This window comes from Barbus barbus (genome assembly GCF_936440315.1).
Source record: "Barbus barbus genome assembly, chromosome: 12".
Taxonomy (NCBI): Eukaryota; Metazoa; Chordata; class Actinopteri; order Cypriniformes; family Cyprinidae; genus Barbus; species Barbus barbus.
This window is the reverse complement of record NC_136740.1, coordinates 16333912-16359413: the sequence shown is the minus strand read 5'-3', so window position 1 is coordinate 16359413 and position 25502 is coordinate 16333912. Positions and strand designations below refer to the sequence as shown.

Sequence of the window (25502 nt, the reverse complement as noted above, 5' to 3'; positions counted from 1 at the left end):
TCAACTGTACCCATTTTACCACCCATGCTGTGTAATCCTTTTAACATTTATGTTAGAAAATATGTCCATTAATAATAGATAGTTGAAATATCACAAATCTAATTTTTTAACAGAATTTGCGTAGCATATGTGTAAATGTGACTTTAGTTTATTATCATAACACTGCAACTAAACCGCATGTGAAGCAATAGGAGACCAAACCGGTACAGTTGTGTCTCAACCCCCACTGACATGCTCGCGCGTTTCTCTAGATTATGAAAAGACCTTGCATGGCACAATGTCATAAAATATGTCTATTTTTAGAGCACAGAGTTATGTTTGCAATTATATATTTAACAATCAAACAAGTTAAGTTTAACAATCATAAAATAATAATAACCTATTCATTGTGGAAGTGAAATGAAATCTCACCTTGGAAAAAACAAAACAAAAAAACTTTTGCCAATATGTTCGGAGTGGAAAGACGCACACATTTCAAATTTCCCACGATCAAAGAGAATGAATGAATGAATGATGAATGAATGATGCATTTATATAGCGCATTTATTGTGTATTGCTGTACACCCAAAGCGCTTTACAATCGTGGGGGGGGGGGGGGGGGGGGGGGGGTCCTCTCCTCAACCACCACCAGTGTGCAGCATCCACTTGGATGATGCGACGGCAGCCACAGGACAACGGCGCCAGTGCGCTCACCACACACCAGCTACAGGTGGAGAGGAGAGAGAGAGAGAGCCGATCAAGTGGATGGGGATTATTAGGAGGCCATGATAGACAAAGGCCAGTAGAGGGAATTTGGCCAGGACACCGGGGTTACACCCCTACTCTTTACGAGAAGTGCCATGGGATTTAGAACACTAAAACACATGTGTAGAGCAAAAATCACGGCTCGGGGTTCAAGTTATTTAAGGTGTTTCAACTGTACACGTCTCAAATATACTCTGTCTACCCTCTACCCTACGTTTCTGAACCATCACTCGACTGAACTGTCTTGTTCACTTCCCAAGAGTTTCATCGGAGCTGTAACGCACATAGCTGACCTAAATGAACAGGAATCCGTGTTACACATGAGAGTAATTTAATGATTCAAGCAACGTGCGACTGTAATGTATTGTCATAATCTAGCAAGCGCTCCAATGAGGGCACTAAAACACGGCTTCAACACCTGCAGTGAACCAAGAACAAGTATTGGTAAAGATTATAAAACTACTTCTATATTCTTTTATTAAAACAAACAAGTCGTTTGATTATAAAACACACCACTACAGAAACATTTACTGAGCAATAGGGGAGTTGAATAAAGAGATAAAAGGCACTTTTGCTATTATTAAGCCAAATAAACATGCAGCACGAGCGTGATATAAAGTGATATTGCAAAGCTCACGCGCACATCGAGTAGCCTAACGATCGATTGAGTTTCCTCCCGTAAGGGAAAAAGCGCGTGCTGTGTTATTTCTCTGATGCCATGTGCGCGCGGCGGACTCCGCGGATCTGGGCTCGCTCTTCATGCCTGCCGGTGCGGCACGAGGCGCAGATGATGCTGGATGGAGACTGACGCCTCGCAGCTTTTCCGCGATGCAACTCTGGAGTAGTAACGCATATGATTCAGCGGCGTGTTACGTCGTTTCAATATTGTTCAGCATCATTCATACGTCTTAGTTATCCCCCCCCCAAAAAAAAAACAGTCAGCAGCATCTTTAGAAAAACAGTCGTCCATGTCATCCTGTGACACGGCGTGGATCCTCCCACTAGGGATACAGTCTATTTATACAGCGTGCAACATCCCGAGCCTTCTAGAGATACGCGAATCTGACAAAACAGAGAATCTGAAGATTTTTCGTTTGGAGGTAAGGACAAAACTATAGAAATGCCTTTAATACTATTGCAAACGGTACATGCGACAGTAGATGTGACCGAAATTGTGCCAGATTAAAATCAAACATCATTTTCACAATATTCGTTTCTGATATTCCGCTAAAGCTTCTCGTTTACACGCATTTTAGTGCTACACCGAGCCGCATAAAATTACAGTCACTGTTGTCATTTTATCTGTACGTAAAATTTAAGTTTTTACTTGGAAGGATTGAAACTACCATTTTTGTGCCGTTAACAACACGAGCCCTAGGAAGGTGGAGATATATGGATGTAGCCTACGTGTATGAATAGACACAGGCCATAAAGACAAAAAAGAAAGAAACTAATTTAGCCTCTTAGCCCAATATTTAACAGACACCTCTCGTGATTTATGATGTGCATATTCAGAGCAGGTAACATTGGAAACAGTAACACCATAATAATAATGTCTGAAATTAGTGTTTTCCGAATACTATTAAAAAATGAAATTCTTTTAAACGGTTGCCTTATTTGCCGTTGTCTTTTCAGTGTGCATCTACTATTTTGGGGGCGTACACCTTATGCGCATAATGCATACACACGTGCTTTTCACAGACACGTGCAAGCCTACAGTGGGGATCGAAAGTTTGGGAACCCCTTGCAGAATCTGTGAAAATGTGGATAATTTTACCAAAATAAGAGAGATCATACAAAATGCATGTTATTTTTTATTTAGTACTGTCCTGAGTAAGATATTTTCCATAAAAGATGTTTACATATAGTCCACAAGACAAAAAAATAGCTGAAATTATTAAAATAACCACATTCAAAAGTTTGGGAACCCTTGGTTCTTAATACTGTGTGTGGTTACCTGGATGATCTACGACTGTTTTTTTGTTTTGTGATGGTTGTTCATGAGTCCCTTGTTTGTTCTGAACAGTTAAACTGAGCACTGTTCTTCAGAAAAATCCTCCAGGTCCTGCAGAAGCTTCAGTTTTCCAGCATCTTTTGCATATTTGAACCCTTTCCAGCAGTAACTGTATGATTTTGAGATCCACCTTTTCACGCTGAGGATGATTGAGGGACTCAAACACAACAAATAAAAAAGGTTCAAACATTCACTGATGTTCCTGAAGGAAACACGATGCATTAAGAGCCGGGGGTGAAAACTTTTTGAATTTGAAGATCAAGGTAAATTGTACTTCATTTGTCTTCCAGGAAACATGCAAGTATCTTCTGTCGCGTCAGAAGGGCAGTACTAAATGGAAAAATATGATATTTCAACAAAATAAGAAAAATTTGGACATCTTCATCCTGTTCAAAAGTTTTCACCCCCCGGCTCTTAATGCATGGTGTTTCCTTCAGGAGCATCAGTGAATGTTTGAACCTTTTTTAATTGTTGTGTTTGAGTCCCTCAATCATCCTCAGTGTGAAAAGGTGGATCTCAAAATCATACAGTTACTGCTGGAAAGGGTTCACACACACACACACACAACCACAACTAGCTGTGCAACTCTCCTCACACTTGTAATGTACATTCACACTGTTACTTTGTAGAAATACTTATAAAGATAGTGTGTCCTGCCATGTCTAATGTTTTGGTTTACCATCATATGAAAACAGATAAATGAATGGGGTCTTAATAATTTAAACAACTTGAATATTGAGATTTGAATGTCGAATGTCAATGATGGAGGAACTGTTGGCTCATAAAACAGCAGCATACTCAATTCTATTGATAATACTTTTATCAACAATTTAAACCAGTGGAACATTCAAAATTGTTATTGGCACTGGCTTTGTTAAATAAATAAGGGATAATACATAGCAAAAAAAAAAAAAAACTTCTGAAATCTGAATCAGCTGACAATTATACTGTTTTGCATTTTTCAGAAATATTTGACGACTGAATTCAGTGATTGACCAGTCAGAAACAAATATTCTAGAGAGCTGTGTAATACATGTTATGAGGATCTAGTCTTTTTTGAAAACAGAGAACTGAGTGTGGAAAAACAAGGGGCTAGTCAGCCCATATGAGTACCCCTTGTGAATGTGGTCTGGAGACTGTTAAATGGGGCAGTGGGGTGGAAATGCCAGTTCCAAACCCTGCCAATGCTCCCCTCCGCCCCTTACACACCCCTGTCCCGCCATCCTCACCCCCGGTTATGCCTGGAATCCTGCGCACTCTCTCTGAAAAGTGTAAACAACCAGGGTCAAAGAAAAACAGGCTGTGACGGGTGACTGCGATGTGCCGACTGTCAGCATGCCAAGCCCACGTTTTTGAAAAACATAAACAGGGGCAGCATGGATTACAGGCCAAACTGAGGTGTAATCAGGGGGGATTTACACCCGTCAGGTCGAGACAATGAGTGTGCTCGGATAACAGTGCCTCACTCCATAAAACTGATTATGATTTGCTTTTGTCAGGAAGCAGTGGCAGCGCTAATGCTAGCATTAGCACAGCAGGGAACTGTGTCTTTGTGTACAAAGCTGATGACTTTTTTGTTATTAAAACCTTTTGCACATGAGATACGACAAGAGAGGAGAAATTACTGTTAGTTTGGTTCTATGGTTAAAAAACTTTAATATAGAAAAAAAACAACACATTAAAATAAAATAAAACAACTGCAAACTTATCTACACTCTAAAATGGGGTTTAAACACAGTAACACCAATAGACAAGACTTAGAAAATAATTTACAGGGTATCACAAGTTGTAACCATCTATTTGTTGTGCATTAATCAACTTTAGATATTCAGTGCAAGTAATAATATGCAAACATCACAACATCATATGGTTTTATACAAAAGCAGTTTTAGCAAATACCCGCATATATAGATTTAGTGTAATATGCTAAGATTTACAAATATAATTATTTTTATTTTGTGTTTATCAGTGCCAGCTCTAATTCTGGTTGCCATTATGCCTCTGTTGGAAGAAAGTTCTGTGCCGAGGGACTGTTCTCGAACTGTGCCGGTAGTCATTATTGGTGAGTCAGCAAAGAGCAAATGTTATCAGATTCATTACTGTTGAATAAAATGGTATTCACAGCATCAACCAATCCTGATGGATCTTAAACAGTAGATTCCAATATAACATTCCACAGTCTCTCCCATTTCCCCCTCACAGGTAACGGTCCTTCCGGTATATGCTTGTCGTACCTTCTGAGTGGGTATACTCCTCATTTAGATCTATTGGCTGTGCACCCAAACCCTATCCTCTTTCGTAAACTGCAGGAAGCCAAGCAGCTTCCTATCACTGAACAGGTAAAAAGATGAGTGTCCAAAGAATTTGCGAAGTTTCACCTAGAACTAAATTGTGGCGTAAAAATTGTGGAGGAAAACTAAATTGTGAACAATCAGAAATGTTAATCAAATGTGCAATAAACCAGCTGACCAATGTGTCTTTCTGTAGGATTTGGAGTTTCTTTGCGAAGGTTTAGAGGGGCGTTCAGGAAACCCTGTGGCAGTGCTCTTCGACACACTCCTTCATCCAAATGCAGATTTGGGCTTTGAGTTCCCCTCTGTACTGCAGTGGAGGATGGAAAATAAACATCACATTCCTCATCTGGTCTTGGGCAAAGCTACACCTGGTGGTGCCTGGCATGTGAGTGACCTCTCCGAGATAGTTGTGTTAATGCTTCTCACAACTGTACAAACTGAAAAAAACTGATTCAATAATAATAGCTTCTCGAACTGCCAGATTAGCTTTGAGTAGTTTCTATGGCATAGCTAAGACTTTCTTACTATCTCAGGTTAGAGTATTGGTATAACAGTTTCGATATACTAGTTATACAAGACAATTTACATAATGTGAAGAAACCTGTATTTACAACCCTTACAATAATTGTTGACTAAATATCCTTCACTGACAAAATATACTCTTTCTGGTCTCCAAGGCAATGGAAGGTTCGATGCTGACCATTAGTCTTGGTATATGGATGGAGTTACCAGGAGTCAACTATAGAGATTTGACCTCGGGCAAAAGGAGGTATGTACTATGGAGGAAAACTGATAGTAGCTTCCAATAGTGCTGGGGTGTTATGTCCTGCTTCTGGGGAGCTTCCTTCATGCAAAATTTGGTTTCAAACCCAATTAAACATACCTGAACCAGCTTGTCAAGGGCTGTGTATGAAAGTTGAAAATCGGAGTGACAGGAGTCAGCAGCCTAATCTTTCAGATGTTCTTCAGGATTACTAGAAACCTTTAGACAGGTGTGTCAGAACGGGTTGGAACTAAACTCAGGATTGGACACCTCTGCATTAGTGTTTCTCGCAGATATCAAGAAGATGGGTTCCTCTCAAGTAGAAATATGGCCCAGTTTTTCAAACGTTAATGAAAGATCTGAAATGGATGGGTTATGTATGTTATGGGCTTTTTTCACAGGTCGGTGTCCAATGATCGAGCCACTCCAGATGAGATCTCTTCATACTACAAAAATTATGTCAAGCTCATGGGTCTCCAGAAGAACTTTGTGGACAATACCTATGTCACCTCTGTTCAAAAACTTCACCGCAGTCATGAAAAAAGTCTTGGGAATGAAAAGAACACTGTAAATGGTGAGCTGAATGGTGTGAAAAACGGGTTTGATTATTGCGATAAGAACAGCACTGAAAACGGTCAGAATGGACTAGTAAATGGGTTTAGCAATGAGTTACAAAATGGAATGGAGAATAGCAGTAGAAGTGGTGATATTGGGGAGGAGGATGAAGATAAAAGAGGCAAAGAAAGAGTGAGAGAGAGTATTGGGGTTTCCCAAGGGCTTTCACAGGGACTCTGGGAGGTCAGGGGCTACCAGCAGCTCCAAGGTGACACTCATGTCCCGTTTAGCTTATTTGCTGAGAATGTTGTCTTAGCAACAGGGGCATCTGACTCTCCAGCTCGACTGGGAGTAGAGGGGGAGGATCTCCCTTATGTGTACCACAGTATACATGACCTTGGGGTGGCTGTCAGCTGTCACGGCAAACTGGGCTCTTCCTCTGACCCTGTGCTGGTAGTGGGGGCGGGGCTTAGCGCAGCCGATGCAGTGCTGTGTGCCCTGAACCATAGGGTCTCTGTGTTGCATGCATTCCGTAAGCGTGCTGATGACCCAGGACTCATCTTCAAACAGTTGCCAAAGACACTTTACCCTGAATATCACAGGGTCTACCACATGATGTGTTCCAAAGTTTACCCAGCATTCCCTGTTGCCAATCCCACAGCTCCTAGTCCATCTTTGCTCCCCGACTACACCAGCTTCCCTGAGCACTGTGTGCTCTCCTTCCAGCCTGACATGCACTGTGTAATGAGGGGATCCAATGGTGTGCTTAGAGTCTTCAAAGTCTCTATGGTGCTAGTTCTTATTGGGACCTATCCCAACTTGTTTTTCTTGAAGGAGCAAGGGCAGTACCTTGGTTTGGATCCCAGTAGGCCAATCTCTTGCAGACAGAATCCCATCGACATAAACCCTTACACCTTCGAGTGCAACGCTGAGCCTGGGCTCTTTGCCATGGGACCCCTTGTTGGTGACAACTTTGTACGTTTCTTAAAGGGTGGCGCTCTTGGCATTGCTAGCTGTTTGCGCAAGAGGCTGAAACAGAGGATTGAGAAGAACAGGAAATTTATCACAGAAGAAGGAGGGTGTGGAGGACGGGGAAGAGAAGAAAGTGGGGGCGGAGTAGGAGGATTTGTCTAAGGCTCCAAGAGAAGGTGCCTTATGACAAGAGTCCTGGAATACATCTCATTTGTATGTGTATGCAGTGAATACTAATGAAACTTCAACTTTCCTACAACATACAAGAGGAAGTACACTTATAAAAATGAGCAGAAGCTAGGAGATACTTCTCTCTTCCAAATGGTGTCTTATGTTGACTGTCTTGCAAAAGGACTTTTTGCTGGTCAGGAATAATGTGCCAATATGTCAGTGTCATAGAGCGTGCTTTACCTCTTGTTGTTACAAATGCTGTTAGTTGCCTTGTTGTTTGTAATTAGTTACCTGCTCTTACACTACATCATAGATAGCGTGTCTTTCAGTCATGATTGCAATGCCTAAAGGGGCGTTCACACTGACAGCGTTTTGTAGTGACAAAGCAACCAAGCATCATTAAGAGGTGCTGTCACAAGCAACAGACTTGCTGTTGAGAAGTGACAAAGTTTAGCAGAGCTAAAAGATGCAGCAACTATCAATGTAAGCACAGTGATTTGTCGCAAAGTTGGATACAGAGCAGAGTAGGAATGCCTACTAAACACCAACAGCTCAGAAACTCTGATTTAATCTGTCAGTGTGAACACACCAAGGAGGCTTGCACTAAGCAGTAAAAGAAAGCAATCCCAAAAGAGCAGATGATTTAGGCAGAAGGCCTAGTTCGTAAAGATTATGTTGCAGTCTGCATTAATGTTTCTGCTGTGAAATGCCATTTAATGCACAATGTACATTAATATGCACAAAATTTCCAAAACCTTGATGAGCTAATAATGAGCCAATGTATTTCTTTGTCTAAAAACAATGATGCACAAACATGGCCTTATCCTAAATAGTTTATTAAGTTCTGTTCATTTGGATATACAGAACACATAATAGCACTTTAAACAAACATCCCTTTCGTCCAGTGATTCTATGGTACCCAAGCCTGCATAACAGGCTCCTAAAATAATCTGGATTACTGCTAATAGAAGAAAACTATGAGGCCACATTGTAAGACCTGGGCTATGTGTATCTTTTCCATCAGACAAGATCAAAACCAACCTTACTCTTTCATTGTAACCTAAAACAAGTGCCAAACCTTTGAAATACAGTACATTTTCATTTACAGTAACCACGGTGTTTGTCGGTCATTTTGGTAATTTGTAAGTAAAATAGATAAACAAGAATGTTCTGCATTACAGAAAATTTAGATTAATCCAATGTGCTATGTTTTAGAAATTTTGACTCCTCAATAAGGTATTTCACAACACTCAATAGTGAAATATATTACTTCATACTCGGTGCCAAATAAATGTTTTATTGCTTTGAAATATTAACTAAAATAACTTCTGAGCTAGCATTAAGTTTTCACCTCAGCCATTCATACAGTAAGTTTAGACTACTGAGGGAATCTTTGTGCGGAGTGACAGTTTTGATAGTAGATATCATCAAAAGACTTCAATGAACCAAAACCATAAGACGACAAATCTGAGCTGTTAGAAGTAAAGCCCTTTAATTCAATGCAGGACGGTCAAAGCTGCTTCACAAGGTGATGTATTGTTGGCGTGGAGGCAAAGACAACCGAGCAGTTTTGTAAAACTTTTGTATAACTTCAACATTTAATATATACATATGTTTTGTACAGAGTATTTTTTATTATAGACCAATAAATCTCTAATAAAAATTGAAAAATTGTGTATTGCTTCGCATCTTTTCACAGATAGCAGCAGCACTATGAACTTATTTCTTTGCCATTCTAGGGTTGTACCTGAGGGAAAAAGAGAGAGAGGAAAAAAAAAACAAAACAGATTCAACACAAAAGCAAGTAATATATACAGACCAACCATTATTCCCACAAAGGCTTTTAACATTCCTACCCTAAGGTGACAATTAGTAACCAGTGTCTAAATGATTGTATAACTGCGCAAATTGATACAAACTGGTACGCTGTAAAAATCAGACATTGTTTAAAAGTCATCAAACCAGACATCCCCTTCCATAAAACATGTCTGTGACACTTCATTAGCCTGGGGGAGGGAGCTGGAGAAGACGTTGGAAAAACAGAGGTGCCATTTTCTTTTCATTCTTTTTATTTTCTGTGTGATGTTCCCACTCCATGCATGACTGGCTGAGCAGATTCAGAGATCAAACAGTTGTGTTGGACAAATCGCATGGTCAAGGCTGTGTGTATATTTGAGGGCGTGAGTGTGTGTTTTTCTGCTTAGGCAAGAGAAATGGCAGCACTTGAAAGTCCCCCGTTAGCCAGGTTCAGTCTCCAGGCAACAATTCCGTGCTTGACATGGCCTAAAACTTCTTCCTGTGTGAGCGTGAATCCTAGTTCTAACGAAACTGTGAAAAATGACTTAAAACGCTGTATTATGCATGCCAAGGCAGTAGTTGCCAATGACTGCACAAACACGTATTGTGTATGTGCATTAGGCACTGTTTTCACAAATTTGCGTTTTCGTAGTTTACAGAGACATTGTGTAAACGTGCACTTTGAAACTTGTTTTCAAAATTTTGCATTTTCAGGCCCCCAAAACACAAAAAGTTTTCCATTTTTACTTAAAAATATGAACATGCCCCCAAAAAACAGGAGTGTGTTAAGGATTAGGTTGCATTGGAGTAACTACACCGATATCCAAGTGTGTGTGTCAAACTTTTGAGTGGACTGGCATATATTTTGACAACAGTGTTTGAAAGTTTGCTTTCTGGATATGTGTGTAGTTATTCCTCATAGAGATAGCATATCTTCTATACGAGTGAAGCTACTAAAGAAGTGCTCTTGCAGGGCACTGACCACTAACTTAAACCATCACTGTATTTTCTGTCCTAATCACTGTGTGTTTAAACAGCATGAGCTTGTTAGAAATATCCACGGGTCTTTGCAGCCCAGCGTGACCTGAACTGTGAACAATGACTTAAAAGCAGTTGGGAAATCATTGACGTCATTCTTTCCAAGCGTGCTCTGTGAAAATGAAGGATCTGCTAAAAGGAGAAAACCCCCCCCCCTTCAAGAACTCATACGTGATGCCGTGACACTGGTGGATCAGGCCCAGCAGCTCATCAACAGCCAAATCACACAGCTGATGAGTTCATGAATTCAGTTCAGAAAATGTGCGCTTAACTTTAAGAAAGAACGTGCTGCGGTTGAGTGGAGCTTTTCAAAGTCAGAGCATTGGCATGTCAAAGCTGTGCAAGTCTACCACCAAATATCGGAGCGCCTGTTTGACAGAAGATTCAAAAACAAGCACAATACTGGGAACCAGACGTCTCTCTGTCCTACCCGCCTCAGTGCGTAAGAGTATCCCGTCGCTTAAACCGGTCTCAGCCAGTCCACTGCAGACTAAGCCCTCACAAATGTTATTGTCTCATTGTAAGCCTTGATTTTCTGGGGTTAAAGGTCAGTGTCTTGTTGAATGTATTGTTAGTTTAGGCAGGTGGCGAGTGTCTGGATGAGGATGAGAATTGTACAGGGATCAAACAGGATCAGTCAGGGTTCAAATGAGCACCAAAAATGCTGACGTCAATGGACTTGATTCTGTCCTTTTGATCCATGCCCTTCATTTATCCATTTATGCCCTACTGCATGCAAAAGTACACAGACTGCATACCTGAACAAATCATCTCCCAAAATCTCCTCCCGTTCAATCCGTTTTTCCTCCTAAAAGAGAGAGAAAGAGAATGACAGAAATGAGAACAAATCCTGTATTCATAACAGTATTCAACACGTCAGGGGTCAGCAACCACTAGCATGTGAGCAATTGCAACAGAGGTGAATGCATTTCAATTAGATGAAGTAACAGATGGTCTACATTTTAAAGGAAAACTTCCTCATATTCACATGCCCTATTTTAATTGAGCTGCTAGTTAGAAATAACATTAAAATATGAAAAATTAAATGCAATAGACAAGAGAAGTGTGGATGGTTGGTTCTATTTGTTGCTTTTAACTTTCAGAAAAAAAGTTACTGCTATCATTGTTGATGTTCAACCCACTATCTAGGGTCCTTAACATTCCACACACATCACAATAATAGTTGAGAAAAATATACAACATTAAGGGAAAAGATCACACAAATACTGTGGGGAAATTATTATTTAGAAATTAAGGGAAAAGATCACACAAATACAGTGGGGAAATTATTATTTAGAAATGAATCTACACATTTCTTTTTGAAAAGGAGTTTCTTAATGTTCTGAAAATTATCTTATGTTCACCAAGGCTGCATATCTTTCATTAATAATACAGTAAAACATCAATATTGTGGAATATTATTACAATATAAACTAACTCTTTTGTACTTTAATTCATTTTGAGAAATTTATTCCTCTAATGGCAAAGCTGAATTTTCAGCAGCCATTATTCCAGTCTTTAGTGTCACACGATCCTACAGAAATCATTAATATGCGGATTTGGTGCTCAAGAAACTTTTTTTTTTAAATCAATGTTGACAACAGTTGTGCTGCTTAACATTTTTGTGAATTCTTTTGTGTTTTTTCCAGGATACTTTGATAAATAGAAAGTTCAAAGTTGAAAGAGATTTTTTGTAACAATGTAAAAGTCTTTGTCACTTATGATCAATTTATTGCAATAAATGTGTGTGCACTTATCTAATATCGGCCGATAATGCAAATACAATATATAACCCTCCCCCCACCACTTATTTCCTTGTTCCCGTGATCTCTCACCTCTGCTGCCTGTCTGAGCCATTCCTCCAACTCAGAGTTCTTACTGCGATTGTAAGCCACCAGATCCGAGCCTCCGATAATATTAGGCAGCCCATTAAATCCATGGACATTTTTCTACACATGCACACACAGATACATGCACATTCACCAACAGCCATTCAAAATGTCACATAAAGAGATATACAACCATAATATCACTAAAGTGGGCACCCTCTAACCTTGCGGAACCTTTTCACATTCTTATCATTAGGGTCATGGGTCTGTAGTGGACCGGGTCTTGGTCTGGAAGAGGTGCTCACAGTCAGGGACACGAACTGAATCTGTAGGAGCCTCCTGGGCAGCTCAGGGTCATTCTCGGATCCAGATTTGGAGATTGAGGCCTTCAGAAGAACAGAGATTTTACTTATTATACTCTAGTGGGAACCAGGGTAAACATAGTGATCATGACCTTTCTGAAACACAAAAAAGATATTTTAGGTAGTGTAGATCACTCACCTGCATATCCTTTTTGACTGCAGGCTTACAGTGCTGGGAAATGCCATTCTGGGTTCTTGAATTCTGAAAGACAAACAAACATGGGACTAGCTGTTCTGCAGATTAAAAACAAACAAGATACAATATAAAACATATATAATATATAAAATATTGGCTGCCTTTGTACCACAACAAATGATACTTCCTCTTCTTTGACCTCTTCAAGTTTTGGTCTTTTCCCCTTCTTTGCTGAACTATGCGCTTCCAGTTCTGGCGTTTGATTGGATGACCTCTTTGACTGCCCCTCAGAGCCCTGATGTGTTGCAGCTGGGCCTGTTCGGTCCAACTGCAAGTTCTGAATGTTTTTGGCACTGCTTTGCTGATTCTTTGTGCTTTTTCTGCTTTTGGACTCAGTGCCCTCTTGCTGATTCGGTAATTGAGGGTTATTGAATCTGCTGTTTGTTCCTGACTCAAGATGTTGTTTTTTATTAGCTGCAGACTGCAAAGGCTCATCCATTTCATCTGACATTATGGACTCGAGCTCTTCAAGTGACATATCTAAATCATCGTCTGCTGCAGGTTTCTTGGGGGCTGATGGGGTGTCTTGCTCTGGTTCCTTTCTCTTCTTGCTGCCAGAGCTTTGACTGAACCCACAAGCCTGAACCAGACTGGCACTGAACTCAGATTGTGACACTGAGCTGTGTTGGTTTTGGGCTGTATGTGAGGTTTTGTGAGATCTACTGGCAAAGGAACTTTGCTGGATCTCATCCTCTTTAACCTCACTGTCTTTTCTGGAGAGTTTGGCGTCTGACTGGACAGAATTGGTACTGTCTTCATGTGGCCTGCCACCGTAAACAAATATAACATAAATCTTAATAAAACAGTGACTGAAGTCTCACATCCAGCACATTTCTACTGCAAATACTGTCACATGACCCTGTTCACCCTGTGCACTTTGGGTGATCTGATCACAAGTGGTCAGCTGAGACACATTAGCATTTATTTAGATTTTATTTGATTTCATGACTATATATGCATAATTTATGTAACTTTTCAGTGTCATTATATATTTATAATAAATAAATAAAACTATGAATTTTAAATCTCACTACAAACACTTGTTCTACTCAAGCAGCTGTATCAACTTCAGATGTGTATGCTTCACGTAACTTACACTACTGGTTAAAAGTTTGCAGTCAGTAATATTATATTTAAAATAAATAAATATTTTTATTCACCAAGGATGCATTAAGGATGTCAGTAAAGATATTTATAATGTTACAAAATAATTTCTTTTAAACATTCAGGAATTCCAGTCTCCCAAGGGGGAAAAACAGTATCACATTTTCACAGAAATGTGTTTTCAACATTGATGATAAGAAGAAATATTTTGTGAGCACCAAATCAGTATATTAGAATGATTTCTGAAGAATCATGAAGACTAGAGTAATGGCTGCTGAAAATTCAGCTCTGTCTTTACAGGAATACATTACATTTTAAAGTGTATTAAAATAGAAAACAGCTATTTTAAAAAGCCTACAAGATGTGGTGTGGCATAAGACTTGCCTTTTCTTGCCGGCAGGCTGGAAGAAGTTTGTGAGGGCTGTCTGTTTCTGGGGAGACCGTTTTAGTGTGGTGCTGGCATTTGGAGGTGTTGTCAATTTCACAGAACCTTCAGGTTCAACTCGCCCCCTGCCAGAGGAAGCAGAACGTTTCTTCATCCTTTGCTCAGGTTCAACCATGCTGAAGCTTTCAGATGGCATCACTGTCTCACTGACAATGCGAGTAGTGGAAGGCTCTGGGCCGAGGGATGAGGGTTTGTTTGCTGCTGACAGTGTGGAGCTCTTCTGTTTGGGGAGTGTCTTTTCTGGAGTCTCACCAACTGTATTGATCCCACTTGTAACCACCCTGCAAATGTGAACAATGACTGTTGGCACTACTGATTATCACTATATGTAGAAGAAATGCTGTAAATCAGCAGAGTGGTCTGTGAATTGATTGGCTTAAAACAACAACATCATTACTCTACTCATAGCAAAATTGTTTCTGTTGTCCCACTTCCAAATACATAAGTCAGAGATATATATCATAAATAACTAAAAGTAGCAGTCTAGTTCATTTTAAAACATGAAAAGCACTCTGATAAAATTATACCAATAAAAAATAATTATAGACTAAATTAGGACACTTTTGAACACTACAATGTGAGATTGTTGTTTTGAGGTAGTTGTATGGAGATGTTAGGTTTTCCAATTTATTTATTTTTGAAGATGTCCACCACCTAAAACAGGCATTCTGTAAGATTCAGTGCACAGATTTCTACCTGCTCTGGTTCTGAGAGAGTTCAGTGTTGACCACATAGGCTGTGATATTCTGGGAAGGCGCTGCGAGTGCCGTCTCATCTACAGCTGTGTTCTGAGAAAGTGTTGCTGCAGCAATGACTGGTTTCTCTTTCATCGATTCTGTGAGGAAGTGTTGAGAAATTATTCATGTGTTGAGTTGTTCACGCGTCAGTCAGGAACCCTACTTCTCAGAGTCGCTGCCAATTTAAAAAAAAAGTACAATCTGTCATCATGTGAACAGTCATCAAATTAATCGTTATTCACTCATTGTTAACATTAAACACAGTACTAAGAATGAGTAATGACCTAGACCAGTCCATCTGCACCGGATGTGTATGTGAGTGTATGGAAACCCACCAGATTGAATAGAACAGCAGGGATTGCAGTATGTTTTATTATTGACATGAATGGCAGCCAATCCAATCTCAGATTCAGTGATAAAGCGCAAGCCGTTTCTGTGTGAAAAAGAGAAAACATTAGAGAGAAAGAAATTGGCCAAAAAAGGAATTTACTGATTCCTGCAGTAATACTCAGATAGCTCTAAAACAAAACACAAAATATTAAATATATTTCCATAATATATGCAAAATTACATGTGAACATTTTTACTAAATATAGATAGATAGATAGATAGATAGATAGATAGATATCATTATTTTTAAGAAATAGGCACTAATGAAGCAGAATGTGTGTTCTGCCACAAACAAAACCTGAACACATACGTATACAAAATGGAATCAACCAATCATCAATCAAACTGTTGATAATTTGTTCTTTTTTTAAATGAAGTTAGTGGAGTACTGTTTCAGATCGCTCTGGACCAATTTATGACCAGATTTTATCAGTGTTGGTACTGTGAAACAGTCTGTACTGTGAAACATTTCTGCATCCAAAATATCCAAGTCTGAGTCGGAGTACACTCGAGTCCGTCCAAGTTCATTCACAATTGCAGTACAAGTCCAAGTCCCGAGTCAAAGTACCCAACTCTGGATTTTATGCACGAACTGAACACCAGCTTCACTGTATTACTCAATACTCAGAACAATCAATATAGATGTTCTCTGAATTGACAGAAAATACTGGGCATGAGCAAACACACACACACCTGTGCAGAATCTGGGCCACAGAATCCACCCACTTCTTGAAGGTTGGAGGGATTAGAGCCTGGGAGTTCCCCGATGTCATGTCGACAACGCAGGTGCTGCTTGACTCCAAGAGTGAAATGGGCAGAGAGCCCTCGTCCAAAAGCTGGCTCACACCACCTCCACAACTCACGGCCTGACTCAAACGCTTCATCTGAAAAGATACACAAAACATCAGCGATTACAACAATAAATCTCTGATTATAATTCAGCTCGGATTATAGTGATTTTCTAAATCTTTCTTTAACCCAATTACAATATTTAGCATGATAGAAAATGAAACTGAAGCCTACTGGCTATTAAAAAGAAAGAAAAAATAGGATGAGCCATTCAATTTGTCCCACTCAAGCTTCCTGTTTTAATAAAAAATACATCTACACAGGAAATGTGTGCTCATCCATCATTATCCCAAAATTAAAAAAATATTTTTGTCAGTACAGTCTGGCTTTTATTTCTTTCCTTCTTTTCTTTTTTGTTTAAAAAAATAAATTAATTAACTAAATAACTAAGGTTAAATAACTTTTAGAATAATTTTTTTCTGGGCCTTCAGAGATTAAAACCTTTTTCCCAAGAAATCACAAGAAAGAAAATGCCCTCCTTGCTGTAGCTTCTATCAGTAGTTATTCACTCACAAATGAGCCTGCTGGTTCAACTTCACATGGTCTACTCTTCCTCTGAGCTAATTAGACTGTTTTACACCTCCTGCTTAATAAAATACTCCTGCGTGACATCCAACTTTTTCACAGTATATAACAGCCTAATGAATAAAGACAAATCATATCTAACTTTCACTTCTCAGGAAAAGATAAAAGATAAAGAATACATGAAATAGGTAAAGGTCAGAGTGCCTTCAACTGATAACATTACAGGGCAAATAAAGGAGTCTATTCACAAGTCAACAAAAATGAAGTCTTAAAGAGTCTGGTGGCGGAGACTACATGACAAATGACTAAATGACACAGCTGCAGCAGTGTGTGGGTGGGCTGAACAAAAACTTCTGCACAGATTTGGGTTCAAAGGTAACATCTTTTTCTTATATAGTAACTAACCATGTGACATGATAAGGAATAAGAAAGTAAGAGAACAATGACAATTCTTTGGCCTCATATTTTATCTTAGTGCGCTGCCAACAGACAAACCAGCTTATACATCCTGCTCTAGAAGACCGTATGCCTTAGGATTTCACACCAAAATAAAATAATTAACAAAAAAAACAAAAGATAAAGCCTATTTTAGGACCATTAAGATTTTTAATTTTTTCATGAAAATTAAGCAACATTATAATATAACTATTTCTAATATTCCTCTATTTATTGTATGTGGTGTGTTCTATGTATTGTACTATCTATCTAGGTTTTAAAATTTATATTTACACCACTGTTCAAAAATATGGGGTTGGTACATTTTGGTTTTTGAAGTTTCTTATGCTCACAAAGGCTGCATTCATTGGATAAAAAAAATACAGTAAAAACAATAGTACTGTGAAATATAATTACAATTTAAAACACCTGTTTTCTATTTTCATATATTTTTAAAACGTAATTTATTCCTGTGATGGCAAAGCTATATTTTCAGCAGCCATTACTCCAGTCTTCAGTGTCACAAGATCCTTCAGAAATCACTCTAATATGCGGATTTGGTGCTTAGGAATCATTTATTATTATCAATACTGAAAACAGTTGTGCTGCATACTATTTTGTGGACACCAATATGCTTTTTTTCAGGATTATTTGATGATTATGAACTTCAAAAAACAGCATTTATTTTAATTGAGAAATCTTTGCTCAGTTATTGCTTTGCTACCAGCTGAATAAAAAGTCAAAAAACTTTATTTTAAAAAAACTTTGAATGGTAGTGACAGTCATGATAAGTAGCTGTAGAAGTGTTTTTAAAAGAGGTGAAGTCTGTCTTCATGTTAATGTACAGGGATGGTACAATTTATAATTTTAGTAGTAGTTAAAAAAAATCCCTCTTGCCTGTTTTGAGTTCAAAAACAGAAACGTTTTCCCCTTGAAGAGGCTTTTTCTCTCAGGTCGTGCACTCAGATCCACAGCCTCTTTAGCCAGGCTGGGCTCACCAATCTGAGGCCTAAATCTGACCAACACAAAACACAGCAACATCAGATCTTTCAGCCATTAGCTCACTGCTATTTAGATGGAATGGAACAAACAACTGTGAATGAGAGAGAAAAAGAGACACTCCATACTTCTCGGCTTTAGGCAGCGGGAGTTTCTGCTGCACAGCTTTGCTAAACACACTGAAGAATTCAGGTTTCACTAAGGGGCGACAGCACAGCAATGCACAGATTGTCTGCAAAGAGAGACAATGATTCAGCAGATGTTTAAGTGCACCTTGAAGGTTCACTGGCAGTTAATCAGGGAACTCAAGGATCAAATGATGTGCTGAAGTGGTCAATGGCCTCCTGACCTTTATGGTGACCTTTACAGTGGGCATGACGAGGTGAGTGCAGTCAAGTGTCCAGGAGTTGACAAGTCGCCCCCCAATACAGCGCAAGTCTTGAGAGAGGGAGGCTTTCCCTTCATTATCCACACATGAGGAACACACCACAACACACTCTTTCTCCAAACTGAGGGGGGAAAAGGGTGATTATTAATATCAGCTTCATAAAATATAAATTCAGAATATCTAAATTATGCTAAAACACACACACACACGAAAAATGAGACAACAGCATAAAACAAAAAAATAGAGCAACAATGTCAGATTTAAGAATGTCAATAGTCAAACAAAAAAATGACCAGTACATAATTAAAATGCTCTTCATTTGTAGTGCACTGAAATAATGCCACAGGTGTTTGGAACAACATGAGGGTACATTTTTTATTGTTGGCTCAACCATTCCTTTACAGCAACGTTTCGACCCTCAGGTCTTCATCAGACTCAGCCTGATGAAGACTGAGACTGAGCCTGAGCCTGAGCCGTTTCGACCCTGAGGGTCGAAACGTTGCTGTTAATAAATTCATTTGGAGCAGCTATTTTCAGTGTGCGGACTTCTCTCCTTTTTCTTTGTTCAAGTTCCTCAGTTGTCCTGCACCTGAGCCCGATCTGGGTGGTTGGGATGTGCACGTCTTTTTTTGATTCTTCAACCATTCCTTTACCACTATAAACTGCTTCTAAAGCATCCTCACATAACACACAAGACTGCGTAGCTACATACAAACCTGAACTTGCTCTGAAAGACTCCAAATGTGATTTTGTCTCCTGTCTGCAGGATCTTTGTGGAGCCAGTCGCAAGCTTCTCACCATTGATGAAAGTGCCATATTTAGAGCTGTCTTTTAGAGTGATTGCCTGCCAACAGCATAAAAATAAGAAAGCACACCGTCAGCAAGTTGGAGGAGAAACCACTATGAACTAATCCATCCAAAATACATCAGTAAAGGAAACAGGGCCATCTAGGGCATGATACCTGCAAACACGCATTTACAGAATGCAATACCATTTTAAGAATAAATAGACTTGACAAACCTGTACAAAAAAAGATTAATAATTTGATAGTGTCAGGAGTAACAAGTTTAATAGTTTTAACTAAATATGTGGTTTTATTTGGTAATGATATATTGCAATAATGAACATGCATGGTATCATTATAGTCACTATTAGTCAGTACTTCAAAATTCGCTGAATAGCTGTAGCTAACTTATCCGAGTTGTTTCTAATTTTTAAAAAAAGCATGTAAGCATCTTTCCATCAAGCGGTCAAAATTTACAACACAGAGCTGTGTAACGGACTGTGTAACTGGTTACTATAGTACACAAATGATTGCCCAACTTTATATTTCTGACACCCGCTCACTGTGGAAAAGTAAGGAAATCAAACAGTATTTACATGTTTTTAAACAGCCAATCACATTTTTATTTTTGCTATGGTGTTTCTCTAACAGCAAAGTTAAATACTTACTGTGTAATTACTTTAAAGGTGCCATAGAATGCATTGATACAATATTTTAAATTGTTCTCTGATATCTACATAGAAGGTATGTGGCTTAGGTAAGGGCAACAATTCTCCAGAAACAGTTTCACATGTCGATTTACAACCCTAAAATTTCTCCCCAGAATGAAACGGTCTGTTATTGGCTTATTTGGAAGGGTCATGAATAATAATGTTGAGCTCTGCTCTGATTGGAGTTCCACCTTGTTGGGATATCATGTATGAGCTTATGAGCAGGCAGCTTTAGCATTTTTTGCTTTGTCTTAAGCACATGAGCAGCTGTTGTGCTTCGGTGGAAGTAGGAAACCACCTTCCTGATCCTCCCAAGGAAGCGGTCCATCCTATTGACTGAGATTCCCTTCTGTGATGCCAAATTCACTGCATGTGCAAAGCACCCTATCTGTGGGCCCAGTCCTGCCTCATTCACTGCATTTATTTGATTTTTGGCATTATCAGTTGTGACTGGGATATTAGTACTGGGCCTCTTTATCTTCCATTCCTCCACTGCTTGTGTCAGTACCTGCGCAAGATGAGTGCCTGTGTGACTCTCGTAGAGTGGGCGTGTCTGCAGCACCGGACTTCTCATCTCCCAGTCTGGTGATGAAGTGAAGCGGTTATCGTCACATAGCTCTCTGTTCCCCTGGACGTCCACCCGTCTGTCGTGAGCGCAACAGAGGATGCTCGGGATAGTTCATCCACAACTTTTTTCTTCTCCTGCTCATAAAGATCTGGCACAATCTTTTCGCTGAAGTGGGTGCGCGACGGGATGTCGTAACGTGGCTCAAGAACTTTCAGCATGTGTTTAAAGCCCTCGTTTTGCACACTGAATATGGCCTCATGTCTGCACCTATAAACACACCGATAGCGTTTGTGATGGCTTTAGCCCGGTCTGATTGTGCAACAAGGGGCTGCTTAAATGATAAGCGGTTGTTGAGCAGCCTTCGCTTTCACTCCTGTCAGTGAAACACCGGGGTGATGTCGCTTCAAATGCGTGGTCATGCTTGATGTGTTTCCACTGTCATATGGCTTTCTTGTGCCACAGTGCCTACACACCGTCACGGTTTTATCCACTAACCTCTTTCCTTCATCATTATATTTGACAGGGAAGCCAAAATGCTCCCATACAGGGGATTTAAATGACGCGCGGCGTTCAAGCTCCTCCGTTCCTCCGCTCGCCATGACCACGCTTGTGTGGACTGAACATGCGCACAACTTTTTTTTTTTTCATAAATCAATCCGCGGATCACGTGTGTGCCGAACCGAAGATATTGATCCGAACGGATCAATGATGATCCGTTGCACCACTATCGTCCAGCTCAGTTCAGTTTAAATAGTGTCTGTGCAATCAGGTCGCCGATATCGCTGGAAATGAAGCGTCCTCAACTAAGCAACACAGAGGTGACAGCGGCAAGGAACCAAAACTCCATCGGTGACAGAATGGAGAAAAAAAAACCTTGGTAGAAACCAGGTTCAGTCGGGGGGCCAGTTCTCCTCTGGCCATTGTGATGCCGTGTCCCGGTGCGACAACACAAAAACATTAAAACCCATTATAAATGAGGCTTTTGTTTCATCCAGTGGGGACATAATTACGGATTATAATGACTTATACTGTCTTTTTACGCATCGCGTTACATCACGCCGCGTAAAACCTTACCATGTCTGCATTTGTGATCGGAGAAACGACAAACAACAAGTACTCTTCTACCCTGCTCAAAACTCGCGTTTGAATCGGCGGTGTTTTGCAAATCTCCCCACACCGTGACATAGACATGTGGGGGCGTGTTTGAATGAGCCGTTTTAAGAGGGCGTGGTCGAGTCTTAACTTTTATAAAGAATATCTCTTTGGTTTTGAGACCATAGTCTTTGCAACTTCAGGGATGTTATCTATGCACAAACAGCTTGTAACACTCCAAAGAGAAAGGAAAACTTGAAATTGCATCCTATGAACACTTTAAATAAGTATTTCACAGCAAGAATGACTTACTGTATTCAAAGTAATTGTGACTAAGGGAAATAATGACCCACATGATTGCAGTACTGCCAAGTAATCAGCAAAATAAAAAACAATTAGTAAATTAAAATTTGATTACTTTGTGAAATATTTCCCACAGCACTGCCTTTGAGACATTTTATTAAGCAACAGAAGATATTTACGGACAGGCTCTAAGTGAGCCAAGGAAAAACAGCCAAGATTACTTTTGTTAACAACACAAAAGTAAAAGGCATGTTTAAAAAAAAAAGTGCTGTTAATGCATTCTCCTATCTTGGAAGCTCTCATTGTGGTTTGTTAGATAATGTATAAGAATGACAAGGAGACAAAGTACAAAAGCAATCATAGTGGGATACCAAACATCTCTTCATTGAAGATGCCCTTTGTTTCTTAGGCAACATAACACAGAGATGCTCACGAGGAGAGTTACTCACCTGCTCAGTGACGGTGAGGTTAGCATGCACACGGCTGATGGACTGATCATTGGACAGCAAGATCTCACAGTTCTTACGGCCGACCACATACTCCTGACCCGGTAGCAGAACGACACTTTCCCCTTCAGAAACAGAAAGGCCTGGAATGAATTAAAGCATCCCAACATATACAGATATTAATTACTGGAAATTTGGGGGATTTTTTATGAGTCTTCTATTATAATATGACAAAATCTGCCTATAAATATTATTTAAAAAAAACCAGTCTTGATTTCATGTCAACGTCTTTAAACCTCTCAAAAAGATTATGCCTCTGTCAAAGCTCCATAAAAATGAAGCATGTAAAACAGCTCTGGAATTCAAAAGATGATATTTTGAAGAATGTTGGTAACCAAGCAGCTTTAGTTCCCATTGACTTCCATAGTATGGTTTAAAAAATATATGGAAGTCAAAGGGAACCATAACTGCTTGGTTACCAATATTCTTCAAAATATCTTCTTTGGTGTTCCACAGCAGAAAGAAAGCAATACAGGTTTGTAACAACATGAGGGTAGGTAGATGATGAGTTTGACTTTTTTTTTTTTTTTCTTCATAATATCCTTAAATTACTTAAAATATTCCACTGGGCCATAACATGCCAGTGCATGTAACACGAGGTAGAATATCAAACTCTATTTCAGACTTGGTTTCAGTGCTTCAAAGTTGCTGAATGTGCGTGAGCATGAGGGTAAACTTATTTTCATATAGAGCAATTGTATTAATGCATTATTTAGCAACATTGCTACTGATTCAAAGCCATTAGCTAGCACTTCTAAACAATTGACAACTGCAATTATTCCTTCAGATATAGGCCTACATCCATTTCCGAATACAACAAAGCAGAAGTCCATGGCTGTCTTTCCAAAGTATTACTCCCAAACTAAATTATTATGAATTAAATTATGTAAATTATGAGTTTGAAATTGGTTTAAATTATGTTAAATGACGGCTATGAATTTTTTTATGTGGTCTGCCTTTTATAGTAAATCATGATCACAATAAATGTAAAATGTCAGTGATGACATTTGTGACCAGGGTGAAACCAAGAGCCCTGTTTAGAATAATAACTGGTTGATTCACATCATAAATTAGATTACAGTGTATCTAACATTTCTACTGGGTCTTACTGAGAAGATGAGGAATTTCAACTCAAGTTAGAATCGTGACCAGGAACAAAACAAACGCTCTCACCAATTTACCTGGTAAAATCTGATGTTAGCATGCTGAACGCCATGACACTGCCTTACACTGTTATTATGTACTCAACCTCTCTATGTATGACAACAATTACAGTATAACAGTGTTTAACATAAGAAATGAACGCCTTGTGACTCAGTTCAAGCTGTATAAAAGGCCTTGGAAGTCGTTCCCTAAACAGAAACGCGTTATGTAAACGGGAATGCATTGTTATTGCTTTGCAGTTGGTCTGGATTATACGTACTGCCGCAGTACACTAAAACACTCAATAACCGACTCATTTTACACATGAAACTTTACCTTCAGACTCGGTTGGTTGCAGTTTCCACATTCCAATACTTGTCGTTTTCTATCGAATGTTATAATGTGTCTGTGACTGAACTGTACGAACTGGCGCGTATCATTTACATCTTCACGTGCGACGTAAGCAACTTCAGTTTCAAAATAAAAGTTCTACGTTACATCGAATCGGTTCATTCGAGTTTCAAAGAACAGAGATTCTTAGCGTCCTGACGTAATTACGTCAGTCTTATTTCTGCACTGGCAAACGTTACATTTCATTATACTTTTAATCACTTTTAAAGTTATTTGTGAACATGCTGTTCAGCACAGGGTGAATTAAAAGGTAACAATAAATTAATTAAATCGAATATAACATTTCAATAAATGAGGATGCACAATTAATCGAACTAAAACTGAAATAGTGATATATCAAATAACGATTATCGAATCAAAGTTAGGATCTTTCTTCTTTGTGTCTGAATGTCTCGATGTGGATCAATATTAGATATTTTAGTATTAAAAGCAATTCCATATCGCAATTCACAACCTTTTTGTCTAGCAGTGAAACCCTGGTTCCGCCCAATTGAGCTCTAGCTTCAGCAGCGGTGAACCAGTTCAAACGACTCATTTAAAAGATATGACTAAGAAGAGCAATTTATTCACAAATCAGACTCTACTTCATACCAATGACTTATACCTTTAAAAAAAAAAAAAAATCAAAAAATCTTTTTCAGTGTTGAAAAAGTGTAGATAACACCTGAAAACATGAAACTGATAGATGATTTGATCAATTTGATGTGTATACATTTATTGTTGAGATTTTACATAACTTGCATTAAAAGTTCATGAAGTAGAGCTGTTTTAAATGTTCTTTTTAGGCATCATATTCCCAGAATAACAGTGTTTTCATCAGTCAGTGTAGAAGTTGTTTCATAAATAGTCCATAAAATCCTTAAATAATTAAAATATTCCACTGGGCCATAACATGTCAGTGTATGCAATACAAGAGGTAGAATATCAAGCTCTTTTTCAGACTTGGTTTCAGTGCTTCAAAGTTGCAGAATGTGTGTGAGCGCGAGGGTCCGTGCATCAAACTTATTTACATATAGAGCAATTGTATTAATGTATTATTTAGCAACATTGCTACTGATTCAAAGCCATTAGCTAGCATTCCAAAGCACTTCTAAACAATTGACAACTGCAATTATTCCTTCAGATGTACATCCATTTCTGAATACAACAAAGCAGATACACCAGAAGCCCATGGCTGTCTTTCCAACGTATTATTCCCAAACTGTCCAGAACATTGTAAAATCCTTGAACATATCAGTTTGACAGGGTTCATTGTCTCACTTCCAACGAGCGTTCAGTTTTCGTAGGTATCAGTCAATACAAGGTCCCGATTTCCTGTAATAGTTCAATATCTACAGTATGCTTATTGCCAGAGAATCTTCTATATTATATAAAATC

At 39.1% G+C, this 25502-nt stretch overlaps 2 protein-coding genes across 8 annotated transcripts; one reads left to right on the top strand and one right to left on the bottom strand.

The window, feature by feature from the left end:
* Positions 1-1712: 1712 nt before the first annotated feature.
* Positions 1713-8590, top strand: LOC306878366 (oxidative stress-induced growth inhibitor 2-like; the record flags this gene model as incomplete). Its single annotated transcript, XM_079430674.1, is given in 7 exon segments — positions 1713-1818; positions 1821-1844; positions 4728-4820; positions 4961-5097; positions 5246-5437; positions 5730-5821; positions 6217-8590. Coding segments are annotated over 7 exon segments (1932 nt in total). The 3' UTR covers positions 7505-8590.
* LOC306878364 (nibrin-like) lies at positions 8330-24243 on the bottom strand. Of its 7 annotated transcripts, none has more exons than XM_079430667.1 (16): positions 24051-24179; positions 22515-22654; positions 19324-19451; positions 18569-18728; positions 18348-18451; positions 18118-18235; positions 16105-16295; positions 15357-15454; positions 14981-15119; positions 14224-14565; positions 12845-13499; positions 12679-12741; positions 12402-12563; positions 12184-12297; positions 11107-11156; positions 8330-9260 (listed from the first exon to the last, which is right to left on the bottom strand). In XM_079430667.1, the coding sequence occupies exons 1-16, from the start codon at positions 24079-24081 to the stop codon at positions 9233-9235; spliced, it is 2523 nt and encodes an 840-aa protein (XP_079286793.1). In that variant the 5' UTR covers positions 24082-24179; the 3' UTR covers positions 8330-9232. The 7 variants fall into 7 exon arrangements, with proteins under 7 accessions (XP_079286793.1, XP_079286794.1, XP_079286797.1 ...); XM_079430668.1 differs by having other exon boundaries at positions 8331-9260; positions 22515-22636; positions 24051-24243; XM_079430671.1 differs by lacking the exon at positions 12184-12297 and having other exon boundaries at positions 8983-9260; positions 22515-22636; positions 24051-24185.
* Positions 24244-25502: the final 1259 nt, after the last annotated feature.

Coding starts and splice junctions, on each gene's coding strand:
- LOC306878364 (XM_079430665.1), bottom strand. CDS start 24,081: ATGTGGAAACTGCAACCAACCGAGTCTGAAG. Junction 18,729..19,323: donor GTCTTTCAGAGCAAGTTCAG/GTTTGTATGTAG, acceptor TTCCCCCCTCAG/TTTGGAGAAAGAGTGTGTTG. Junction 15,120..15,356: donor CTGCTGTTCTATTCAATCTG/GTGGGTTTCCAT, acceptor ACTTCCTCACAG/AATCGATGAAAGAGAAACCA.